General features: G+C 40.7%; 1 protein-coding gene across 11 annotated transcripts in view; it reads right to left on the bottom strand.

Moving 5' to 3' along the window:
* Nucleotides 1-13,419, bottom strand: part of CTNNA3 (catenin alpha 3) — a 570,905-nt gene that overhangs the window by 173,005 nt on the left and 384,481 nt on the right. For 10 of the 11 annotated variants that reach the window (XR_013986138.1, XR_013986139.1, XM_081004919.1 and 7 more), the window contains one exon: nt 2,060-2,216. The exons of the other annotated variant lie outside the window; for it this stretch is intronic. Coding sequence is in view for 8 of the 10 variants with exons in the window: in XM_081004919.1 (XP_080861045.1) it covers nt 2,060-2,216 (157 nt within the window). In the remaining 2 variants the exon portion in view is untranslated. The remainder of the gene's footprint in view (nt 1-2,059; nt 2,217-13,419) is intronic. 11 annotated transcript variants of the gene reach the window in all.

Genomic DNA, 13,419 nt, shown 5'->3' with positions numbered 1-13,419 from the left:
CCGCTGTTCCCCGACCTGGTTTGGATTCCCCAACCTGGTTTTTTTGGGGGGGAAATAAAGGAAAAAATGTTTTCCTTTATTTCCCCCCCAAAAAACTAGGTGCGTCCTACGGGCCGGTGCGTCGAATGGGACGAAAAATACAGTAATCATCCAGGGGTCCTTTACCTCTACCTCCAATGTCTCTGCAGTTAGCTAGCCCAGCCAGGCTGATTTGAATAAGCTAACCCAAGCATTCGTTGTCTGGCACAGTCCTGCAGCTTTTATTTCCCCCCTTCCTATCCCAGATATTAGCTAAATTCTAGCATTCATTCATTTATTGAGTTTAGAAGGGAGGAGTGTCTCCCCTCACGGTTCATAACATTACAAACAATGGTGAATACTCTAAACTGGTGTGAAAAGGAGTGTTAGACAGCTACGCTAGAATGATTTCAAACCCAAGAGCAGTTTCCTGTATCTTTTTTTGCAACAAAGTATGGCACAAATGGCAGGCCTCTCTGCACCATACTGGTCTTAGATTTCTTTTCTTTTTAAATTTTCAACCCCTCTCAAATCTGTCTGTGACTGATGGTGGGGATGGTGAAGGATATTCAAGCAGTGAAGGAGTTAAAAACCCCCACAGTATTTGATTGGGTTTAATGATGAATGGTACAAGGAAGACTTGTTCAAAAACTGGCTTCCCAAAGTCAACACAGTTAAAACAGAATGCCACCCCTTTATCAGAAAGGTTAAGATCTGATAAAGTTTAAGACGCTAGACAGAGTAAGCAAGATACTCTAAACAATCATATTAGCCCATTAGATAGATAGATAGATAGATGATAGATAGATAGATAGATAGATAGATGATAGATGATAGAATAAAATAGTGATAAGGTTGGTCAAAAGCACAGAAATAGCTAAAGAGCCAAATCATGGTACACACTTCAGAGGAATGGGGCACATTCCCAGGGTTACTAGTCATTGACATAGGACAAGAGAAAATCTTTCTGGCATTCAAATATGGCAATCCTCTCCAGAGGATATACCAGACTTCATGCACAGAGCTTCCACCAAAAAAACACACCAACATCTGACAGCTACGCAAGCCTAGCACACCTGATAATTAGAAGCCAGCTCACAAACAGCTTTTTTCAAAGACAAATCTGTGTGAAGGACAAACAACGAATCCACAGGAGAAAAAAGAGGTCCAAAATTCAAAGCCATTTTTGAATCTGATGTCAGAAATGACAATGGTTCTAAAAAGGCTCCAGTGAGAACTGAAATATTTCTACCAACTTGTATCTGTTTGCTTTCCCAACCATGACACACAACCCCTCCTTAAACATGACACTATTCAACCTCTTTTTATGACTGTGAAAGATCCCACAAATGGGATCTCATGTGGACATTTATGTGTCAAAGCCCAAGTTCACATTGAAGATTCGATTCACAGCGCATAAACTCATGACTTTGGTGCTCCTGAGCACCATGAAGTGTGTAATTGACATGGGAAGCCATGGGTGAACCCAGCCATTAATTCCCAAATTGGCTGGAGTGTCTTGACTCCCTGACTTTGTCCTGAATATTAATGGTTTCTTCTCAACCTTGCTGTTCTTAGATAGAACATCTTTTCAATCACATACAATTATAATTACTTTCCCCTGAAAACCCAAGTGTGAGTTGGGTCCACTAATTAGCTTTTTATCTTAGTAGGAGTAAAATGTGAACCTTTCAAAGCCTGCCTAGAAATGCTACTAATTTTCATTGAAGGCTATCCCACTGGAGGGTTGCATGCTTCAAGCTGTACAGTGTTTTTGCTGTAGCCGAGGATGAGGTGAAGGGAGCAACGAGCCTCTCCTGTCTTTTGCAAACTCCTACAGGGACTGGCAGCAATTGCATTCCTCTGTCTTCATATTCACTTTCCCTCACACTAATTTCACACCTGGCTAGATACTGGAGGCTGGATGATATAATGCAGCTTCCTAAGGGATTGTGTCGTTTCTCAGATAATCATTAAAAAAAAAAAAGAGGGAGAGGGGAAGGTATCTCAACGGGAAAAGATGAAATCAAAAGCAGCACACCTGATACAGCAAGAAAGTCATCAATGCTTGTAATGTCATCCACAGCTTCAGTGAGCACATGTATGTGGTTCTCCCATGTGTTTTTATACATTTCCATGTTGTTTCTCACCACCTGGCTTTTGGGTTTGGCCGCAAGAGCTAAAGCAGCGTTGATAACCTACAGGAAAAGAAAATGCACATTTTTCTTTGTAAAATACCCTAAAATCAGGCAGAAAAGTATTTAACGACATTTCAGCTTTCCAAGCTCTACAACACAAAAGTCTCAGTTTTCACACTACATAGAAATGTTGTGCATATGCTAACCTTCCTGATGATTTTAAATTTTGTTATGGTGAAACAGGAAACAGCGTCAGAGGGTCTCAAATGGAAGACTAGCAGATAGACACAAGCATCATATCCTTTGCCCTCATGACCATGGTAGATGGTCAGAGGACAGAGATGCTTACCTGCTCATCTTCTGCAGTGCCACCATCATGCATGGCCAGAAAGGGGTGTTGCAGCTACTAGCTCAGCAGCAGTCAGGTGACAAAAGGGGCCCCAAACCATTCTGCCTTGTCCTATGCAGCTCAGCCTAAGAAACTTGTTGTTCATGCATAGATTAGGCTTTCAGGCTGCCCATCTGCTAACTTGCCCCCTGCTTTCTGTCTCACCTTCAAATCTTCAAACTGACTGCAAGAAAACACTTGTGGTTTTTATTTGTATGTGGAAGAGTCAATTATTTAAATAATTTTAAGAAGATGAATACGCTGTTTGGTGTCAACAGAGCCTCTGAGCACCAGATACTTCCTGTACAGCAGGCACAGATAATAATACTTACAAAATTTTAATTAGGTCAGGGTACCTGTAATGGCTATCTTTTAAAGAATAAATTAATACCTAATACTTTTAAGAGAAGTGATAAATAAAGACTGGAAGCATACTGGAAACCATCCTTGCTTTATAAGTCCAATTTTAAAGGGGGGGGGGTTGGGGTTAGGTACTGTATTTTCAGTTCATAAATTATATGACATAGACCCATTACGGGCCAACATGAGGCATGACCTAAGCAAAGGGTGGAAAGTTAAATGCAACAGCTTAATCAAACATGTAGTTTTGCATATCTTTTCTGAAATTCTATATAGAATTGTTTTCTTGTTGAGTAAGGAAGGCTCCCTGAATTTTCATTGCATTAAATTGCTTCCGGCTTTAAAATATACCAAGACATCAGTCCTCAAAACAAATACATTTTCTTTTAAGGAATATCCATTATTCAGATACTTTTCAAGTTAACGGTTCATTAAAACACAGAAATCTAAATCAGTTTCAAAAAGCTATTAGGTTTGAAGGTAAATCTTGCGTTTCTAATAGAGGGTTTTTTTTCATACTAAAGCTGCCTTTGACAAACAGAACAAATAATAAAGAAAAATGGTCAAAAATTAAAAGCTACTAAACCATATTCTGCATTACACAGGCATTTATGATTCGCATTATTAAACAAATATATAACACAAAAAGAAATCTCATATGGCCCTGAATATATAAAAGGAGGTACTCCAAGTGTTGGGAAAGCCTGAGATTTGAAGGCTGCTAAAGTAAACCAGGTTGGTTTTATTTTATTTTTTTCCTTTCTCTTTTGAAAAAGAACACCTGAGTAAAATGTAAGTCATTATTCAAATGTTTCTTAGTAACGTGAAATATATGTATTATTTTAGTTCAAATTTTATTATACAATTAAACAGAACTGCTAAATAGAACAATATTGCTACATCATTCTCTCACACACAAATTCTATATTCCACCTTGCAAAAGGTAACAAGTTCCTTTTTCCTATAGGTGGCCATTTCTTCTATCAGAGCAATCAGTTTAAATGTTTGTACACAGGAATGTTGGTACTACCCCAGATATGATAGGATGCCAACCTTCATAGTCTGCCAATGCTGAGCACAGTTTGTGAAACAGCCTGGAAAGCTTCAGGTGATCAGAAAAACATGATGCCCCAGATATTATGGTCCTTCAGCTTCAGCACAAGTTGCCCCACTGTCACAGTGCTGAAGCTGAAGTGTTTGCAATGCCAGTTAGAATCCTAAAATCATAAAATTTCAGAGTTGGAAGGGACTCCAAGGGTCATCTAGTCCAACCCCCTGCAATGCATGCATTTGTCCCAGCATATTCTTTCCAGGCAGGCTAGGTGCCCCTGGAACGTTCCTAAGACACAAAGGCAAGACCCCTCCAGTGTCTGACCCAAACAGGATTCAGGGGTATACAGCCCCAGCACAAAGAGAGGCATAGGTTGACCATATGACATAAAGGGATACGAATTACCATGCTTTCCCCATTCCCTTTGTCTTACATTGCCAGATAGTTTTGCATCTCAGCCTCATGGCAGGCAGTTTTGAGGCCAATGTAAAATCCAAACTCTACTTGGTTTGTGTCCTCTTTATATGGAGTCAATTCAATAACAAAAACAAAACTGATTTTTATTGTTTAGTTTCCTAATTAAGGGCTAAATTGTGCTCATACACTGCAATCCTGCACCATGTAAATAAACGTTCTTTTTCATCTTAGTATATAAATAATTCAAAGTTACATAAGCATTAACTAATAGAAAAGCATCCTTTGTTTTTGCCAGTTTAGCATTTCACTCTTTGAAATCATTCCACTGTCACTGAAGCCCCTTAAACAAAACACTAGGGTGATATCTCTGAAGAGGTGACTTAAACTTCCAGTACAATGCACCAGTGCTGCTGAAAGCAATATAATATGGTTCTTTGTAGCAAAACATCAAACCAGAAGATTTAAGAGATTATTAGGAGGGCATCCTTACAGGGACACATACTTAGCGTATCCACCTGGTAGAAATTTGTCTTTGACATTCTACACACACTTTGAAAAATGCTTCCTAGTAGGCATGGCAGGTACAGAAGAGCACTGCACGCTAATGCCAGCCTTAGCCGCCATCTATCTCCCCCTTCAAATTCAATATGTCCCTGGGCCAACACACCTTTTTCATAATTAAAACAGGTACAGGCAACCTGTCTCTTCATCAAACCTAATGCAATCCATTTTCTTAGTTTTCATTAAAGTGGTTTCTCTGAAGATTAAAAACAAAAAACAAAGCAAACCCCTCAAACTGAGGGCTAAAATCCAAAGGGCAAGATGCAGAATACTTTTCTGCCGCTCTTTGCTACCGCAGGGCCTTGCACTGCATGAGAACCTGCTCCTGGGAGGACACTGAATACAGCCGTACATTGTTGTTGTTGTTTTTAAAAAAGAATAATCTAATGCATAATTATAATGTTACTGGGTTTATGTTGCACATTTGTTTTTAAGATAAATATGTTATTGTTTTCATGTTGTATTCTTGGACACCTCTTAGAATTTTTTTTATATTAAGGACAACTAACTTTCTGCCCCAGCGCAAAGGGATTTCCCCCTCTCTTCTCTCCCCATGTGTGCCTGCACCATCCCCAAATTTGCTAGAGAGGGTTGGGGGGAAACCTAGAAACAATTTAGGGGCGTGTGGGGAGGAGAAGGGGAGAACATTCTGTTGCACCAGGAGAAATCCTTGTAATGACAAAGCATTCACCTTAGCACTACATTGAATACAACCCAATGTGGTTCAGAAACACTCTTACTTATTACATTCATATCCCACTTTTCCTCCCAGGAACCCAAGGTGGAGAACATGGCACTCCCTCTTTCCTTATTTATCTTCACAACAACCCTATGGGGTAGGTTACGCTGGGAGCTGGTGACCGGCCCCCAATCCCCCAGTGAGCTTCGTGGCTGAATGGGAATGTGGACCCTGGTCTCACGGGTCAATGTCTTACCCTTTAACAATTACATCACTCTCGTTCTCCTTTAAACAAAATAAATAAATAAGGATATGAAGCTGGGGGTGAAACTTGTGACAACACTTTGTTTCCAAGAAAGGAAATGCTTGCTGCTCACACTTGAGGAGGTAGGAATGGACTCTGCCAAGAGAGGCAACTGATGCTATTCTATCTCTTTGTGCACTTTGGGTCAAATTACATCTGAAGTGTGTTTCAGTTTCTCAGCATGTATAAGAACATAATATGAAATTGCCTCCAGTTACAATTTATATGAAGAGAAACATGCTGCTTGAATTAGCCTGATCCTCCATTCCCTTTCCCCTTTCCTTTTTTATGAAGAAACCCTTTTGAGACTCCACATTTAAACTCTTCCCTGGTCTCCTTGCTGGCCCTAGTAGGACCAACTTGGCCAGTTAGCCCTGGTGATCATTTGATGTTTACTGACTGGGCCCCCCCTCCCAAATGACCCTGAATTTTAGAATTTTATTGACATTGATACTGCATTTATGTTGTATTTTATGCTGTTTTTAAGTCGCATTTTAATCAATGTTTTATATTTGCTGTTAGCCACCCTGAGCCCGGTTTTTAAACCGGGAAGGGTGGGGTATAAATAAATTTTATTAATATTATTATTGCTCAAAATGACTGAATTATTTCTTACAACTATGGTTACGCCAGGTAGCAAAGCAGAGTAGTCCTTTTAGGAACAATACTGCCCAGATACCTTTTCTGACAGTTTTCTGTTCTATTTTTTCACAAATAACATAACATGACATTCCATTAGGTAAATGTGGAGGATGCATCAGATTTGGACCAGGCAGACTTAGGCTTAAATCCTTGTTCACTGATAAAGTTGTAAAGTGTGTGTGTGTGTGTGTGTGTGTGTGTGTCCCCTGTTGCCCTCTAGATGTTACTTGGCCTCAACTCTCGTCACCCCGTCCATTGGCCATGTTGCATGTTGCTGACAGGATATCAAGTTCAACAATATTTAGGGGAGTACAGGTTCCCCATCCCTACTTTAAATAATCACAGCATGAGCTCTCTGCTGCTTCCTTTGGTAAGAGAATTAAAAAGCAAATTTTTGTTCCCCATCCAAGTCAAATTCAAATGGTACCTTCCTCCTCACTAGCAACAGCACTTGCTGCACCAACCAAATACCAGTTCTTAGAAAGATAATAGAACTGTATGTAGAGTTGGAAGGGTCCCTGAGGATCATCCAGTCCAACCTCCTGCAATGCAAGAATATGCGGTTGTCCCATACGGGGATCAAACCTGCAACCTTGGCATTAACAGTACCATGCTTTAACCAGCTGAGCTATATGCCTTCATGCATTGCTTCACCCTGTCCAGATCTATCAAGGCATGTCACTAGAATTGTTAGTCTCTCCCATCCTCACTCCTGCAAGGCTTCCAAGCCTTGAACAGTTGTATAGCACTAGTTTCTTTCCCCACTGCAGCATCTGCATGGTGGGATAAAATTTGTTTCAGCCTGTCCTGCAATCGTCTCAAACAGAAGGCGTCTGCCAGAAACTGGCTACTGGCCATAATGGCTGTGCTGCCTCCACTGTTGGAGGCAGTATGCCTCTGATCGTCCAGAGATTGGTTGTCCAGAGGAGGGCAACCAAAAATGGTCAAAGGCCTGGAAACGATGCCTTATGAGGAACGGCTAAGGGAGCTGGGCATGTTTAGCCTGGAGAAGAGGAGGTTAAGGGGTGATATGATAGCCATGTTCAAATATATAAAAGGATGTCACATAGAGGAGGGAGAAAGGTTGTTTTCTGCTGCTCCAGAGAAGCGGACACGGAGCAATGGATCCAAACTACAAGAAAGAAGATTCCACCTAAACATTAGGAAGAACTTCCTGACAGTAAGAGCTGTTCGACAGTGGAATTTGCTGCCAAGGAGTGTGGTGGAGTCTCCTTCTTTGGAGGTCTTTAAGCAGAGGCTTGACAACCATATGTCAGGAGTGCTCTGATGGTGTTTCCTGCTTGGCAGGGGGTTGGACTTGATGGCCCTTGTGGTCTCTTCCAACTCTATGATTCTATGATTCTATGAATAACAGCTACTAGGCATGAGTTTCCCATAGGTATCTGGCTGGCCACTGTGAGAACAAGATGCTAGGGCTAGATGGGCTACAAGGATACAAAGCTACTTAAGTCACAACCGGACAGAACCATTAGTGTAAATTGTATTTAGCATTGCACTAGAGCAGGGATGGAGGGACATGGGTGGCGCTGTGGGTTAAACCACAGAGCCTAGGACTTGCCGATCAGAAGGTCGGTGGTTCGAATCCCCATGACGGGGTGAGCTCCCATTGCTCGGTCCCTGCTCCTGCCAACCTAGCAGTTCGAAAGCACATCAAAGTGCAAGTAGATAAATAGGTACCGCTCTGGCGGGAAGGTAAACGGCGTTTCCGTGCGCTGCTCTGATTCGCCAGAAGCGGCTTAGTCATGCTGGCCACATGACCCGGAAGCATTACGCCAGCTCCCTCGGCCAATAAAGCAAGATGAGCTCCGCAACCCCAGAGTCAGTCACGACTGGACCTAATGGTCAGGGGTCCCTTTACCTTTACTAGAGCAGGGATGAGGAATGTTTGGCCCTCCAAGTGCTGTTGAACACCAACTCCCAGCCAGAACAGCATATGGATGAGTAGTCTAGCAAGAACTGGAGGACCACAAGTTCCCCATCTCTGCACTAGAGTGACTTGCAAATAATAGATCATGGAGCCGCAGGGGTTACCCATACTTTTAGGGAGACCACACTGATCCATACACTCTTGAGTGAGGGGCAACAGCACACAACAAGGTTGCTGTGAAATGATGAGTGACTTTTGGAAGAGGTTTAGAGAGCTTAGGCTTTTTCAGGGAAACGCTGGAATCCATATTCTAGAAATCTAGAAATTTGTTTGCAAATAAAGAGAGAGTGAGAGTGAGTGGAGGGGGTGGGAGAGAAACAAAAAATGCTATTTTCCCTGTAGCTTCAGGAGGAGATTTCAAAAACACTTGCATTCTTGATCCACTTAACTGGTTTTGAAATAACGGACTGTGAGGCTCTTGAGCCAACCTGTACACAAAACTCCTTATTTAAAAAAACATTTGATATTTCTTTGGTGAACAATTTAGCAACCTACTTGCACATAAAGTGAAAGGACAGGCTACGGTAGCTTGCTAGTATATGTTATATAATTTGCCTAGAGCAATCTTGGTTCATCACATTCAATATCCCACTCGAGAGATACATATGCAATGAAGACAAAGGCACAACTGTTAGCCCAGGGGCTGACTAGGAGTTTGCAGGAGTTGCTTATGATGCTCTTGGAACCGGAATTCCACAGCTGCGACCCTGGAGTCAGGTTCAGTCCTGTATCGGCTGTTTCAGCCTAAAATACACCATGAGCATTTGGCTTATCAACTTGCATTTTGTTTCTACTTCTGCGTTACTGTGCAATCCTACACACGTTTACTAAAAAAAATGCATATCATTGTGTTCAGTGGGGCTAGCTCCCTAACATTCACAGAACCAAAGCCTTCATAATGCAGATCTTATTATTGCCTGGAACACCACCTTGTGCATCTCCTTCTTTGTATTGATATTCTGTAAACAATCCAATAACCTATTTCTTTTTAGTCAATAGACATCTCTCTTTTAACTATCAGTCCTAGTATTGTCTCCTGGAATGATATGCCTCAAATGCATTTCCTTATACCACAATCCTATAACCCCTTACTGTAATCCTATAATCCCATTTAATTCAGTGGAATTTACTTCTGAGTAAACATATATCAATTAAGGCTGCACATCTCTTTCCTGTTTTGATTTTGCAATGTTACCCAGTTGCCCCTTCATATTGCGCAGAAGAAAATCGAGTATTTAATGATAAAGGTATGTGCAGTCTGTGCAAGGTATTCAAATGAACATTTTGCAACTTTTTATGGCATTCAAATAAAAGCAACACAACACAAACTGAACCTTTAGAATGCAGATCAGCAGCAGCCTGAGGACTCAATCTGGCATGGAAGTAATATTGGTGAAATAAATTTGTCATTTGTGATGTGGCCATAGGGTTAGGATTGGTATAGGACCAAGGAAAGAAAACCCATTAGAGGCTAATTAGGCTGTTTTGGCAGATTTTGCAAATATTATTCCATATGTTCCATATAGATTAAATCACAACAACCCCCTGCCTCGAATTCAGCCTTATTCTTGCAATAATTAGGCAAATTAAAATCTTCTTTCTGACACTGTGCCAACTCCCACTGAGCTTTACTATCCTACACAATTTCCAGGGTGCCTGCTTGCATGTGCTATTATATTAGGTCAAGATCATTCAGTGATGTAGCTCCAGGTATTCTGAGGAGGTTGTGTCTGATTCCAGTATGGCTGCCCATGCCCTTAATGCAGTTTTGATACCTACTGAGCTGGATCTAGCCAACCTGTGTCACAATCCAAGTTTATCTGGGGCAGAGGAAAAATATCACTAAACTAAGATTGTATAATCCACTGATTTGCTCCCCCTCAGCTGTGCCACAATGCCACTGCTTCCAAATCTGACAGCTTCCATCATGCCAAGCCCCAGATTGACTGCCTTTTATGTGACCAAATATTTGGCTGGTCTCTATCCTTGCAGGAGTCAGGGAAAACCAGCATTGTGAAGCTATTCTCATTGGCTACCATCTATAACTTCAGGATAGTCCAAAACAAGGAATAATTAGAGGCGAAATCCACTGCCTATTGGCTAGAGTGTTGCACTAGGACCAGGGAGAATCCTCATTCAGTCATGAGGCTCAATGGGGGATGCTAGCCTTGTCTTTCAGCCTAACCTATCTTACATGATTATTGTGAAAACAATATGGTAGAAGGAACTATGTTAACCACCATGAACCCCTTTGAACAAGGGCAATATAAAACATAATCAAATTAACAAATATTTACATTTTATTTAAAGTTGAACCTCTTTGTTTCACAATACCAGCTGATTAGGGTGTTGTTGTTTTTGGTAACTCCCATAAGTATTAAACTTAATGATACTTGACCATTATTTGACAGTATTTGAGCAGTCAATTAACCAAATCCTTTTCTCCCTCCCTTTTTAAAAAATGAGTCACTTCTCAGGGCTACCTAGATTCCAACAAGAGAGTTCATTCACACACATATATGAAATTGGCTGAGGACAGGCTCTCGAAGTTTGCCACTCACACGCAAAATTCAGGCCACAAACAGGCATAGAAATTCTGAGAAACCACCCAACATTTCCCTTAAAAAGTCAGAAGCTTTTTGAAAGCATAATATGCAATGTTTGTTATGTGTTTTAGTTTGAATTTAATTATTATTGTTTTTCTTTTTTAAAAGACTGTCACCTATTCTGAACTTCTGAGATTGGATAAACTTTTAAAACACTACATAATTTGGGTGTTTAAAAATCTTTCACAGAGGGTAACACCATTAGTATTTTAAAGAGAGAAAACAGCAAAGGGTGGTGATTCAAGAGGCACATGGTTTTAAAACTGTTCTAGGCAATGATAAGATACTGTGGCCACAAGACAGCCAGAGATGATACAGCTTCACTTTAGATTTGACCAGCTGTGGTTATTTTCCTATTTTAACATTCTCTTCCCACACTACACATTTTCTTCTATATTCCTCTACATTCTTCACACTGAGATCAGCCTCTGACTCATCTTTCCATCATTTTTTTCTTACTTTTTTTTAACCAATATGTGAATATTTGTAATAATGACTGGTTCATGACACTTATGCACCCTTGTAATATGAGGTGTTTTAATCTCTAGGTTTTTTAAAAAACTCCTTTAAGAAAAAGAATCATTCATTATCACCACCATTTCATTCTGTTGACTGATGTGAGGAGTCCAGGGATCAGAAATCTTTATCTAGAATTGCACCACTGAGAACAGGGAATGTAAAAATTGGATTTCCCCCCTTACAGCCAAAGTGAATAAAATTTTCCAGCATCCAAGTGGATTAAGCCAACCAAATTGCAGGGGGGGGACTGATCGAGGGGATTCCTTCATAATCCATATTAGGGCAATACCTTTATTACCGGTAGTTCAACTAAATGGCCAATTTCCACATCAGTTTCATATTTGGGAGGCGGGCAGGCTGGGGGACTAACTACTGCTCTTTCTTCTCTTGAAATAATTAAAAGATATCCAAGTGTTGTGCATTCTTGCTTATTCTAAAAAACTTTCTGATTTTTTGGTGTCCTTCAACATGATCCTCCAGTATAGGCCTTACAGATCATACAACATGAGGCTGCCTAGACTGCTGCCTGTGGAGTTCTGAGCGGCTCTGTTTATTTGTTTTTTGGTTAAAGCCAAAAAAGTAGGATTCAGAAACAAAACTTGAACAAGGCTTTTAACTTTTCTTTTTTAAGCCCTCTGTTGTTGCACTTTAACAAAAAAACAAGGAAAAGAAAACAGATTTCTTCAATGTTCCACAGGCAAGATTTTGGATAGCCTTTCTTCTTGCTAAGCCCATGAACCTAGAGAAACATCGAAATATACAAAAATATAGAGGTATACAAAAAGATGGAGCTGTATGATACCAAAATGTTCAGAAGCAAAACAGCAACAATGGGGGCCCTAATCCAACTGGAGGCAGGGTTAATGACATTGAGCTTAAACTTGAGAGGGAGGGAAGATTCCTGAATCACCTCATCGGCCTCATTATTCAGCCTCTCCAAAGAGAGCCAATGCACACCTCTACAATATATTTAAAGACAACATGTTTAAAAATCTCATCAGGTTACCTTTATTGAAGATAACCAAGTGACACCATCAAGTAATTCTCAAAATCAATTTCTCTAAGCAACAGAGAATCCAGCAAACTGGATTTTTAAAAAATGAATAAAATAAGAAAAATCACCAGGAGGGTGTTTGCGGCCAATTCTTCAACACATTAGGATTTCTTTTTTAAGATATGAGATTGATGAACTCCTTCCAATGTGGAAATTAATTCTAGACGCTGCTGCCAGAGCATAGGCCCTGCAGCCAAGCTGTTTGCTGAGGAGTGCTTTGGCAGCCAGGATGAAGAAATGTTCCTCAAGTGATACAGCGGCAGTGGAGTCACTCTGCTAATCTAGCCTGAGGGACAGAGGAGAAGCCTCCATGCCAACACCTCCCTGAGTGAGAGAGGGGAGGGAAGAAGAGGATGGTTCTTTGCCCACAGCTGGCAAGCAAAGCAAAGCAAAAGATCTCCTTATCTGGATATCAAAAGAGGCAAGGAAGAGGATGTAATGAAATTTAACAGCAACTTAAATATGCCTGGAAATAGAAGAGATAGAAAAAGGTTATAGGGGTTTTATGAAACAGGCAGAGAGTGGGAGGTGTAATACATGTGTGCAATAAAATTTCTGAGAGGGTTCAACAAGAGAGGTTTAAATTTGTATTTATTATTCCATTTATATCCCACCTTTCATCCAAGGAGCTGAAGTAATAAAATTCATGGTCCTCACTCCCTTCCTTTTTCTCTCACAGCAAATTTGCTGAGAGACTGTAACTGAGCCAAAGTCACCAGTGAACTTCATGGTTG

This window comes from Podarcis pityusensis (genome assembly GCF_964106645.2).
Source record: "Podarcis pityusensis genome assembly, chromosome: 5".
NCBI classification, from domain to species: Eukaryota; Metazoa; Chordata; class Lepidosauria; order Squamata; family Lacertidae; genus Podarcis; species Podarcis pityusensis.
Note: the sequence above shows the minus strand (reverse complement) of the source record. Positions and strands in the feature narration are given on the sequence as shown.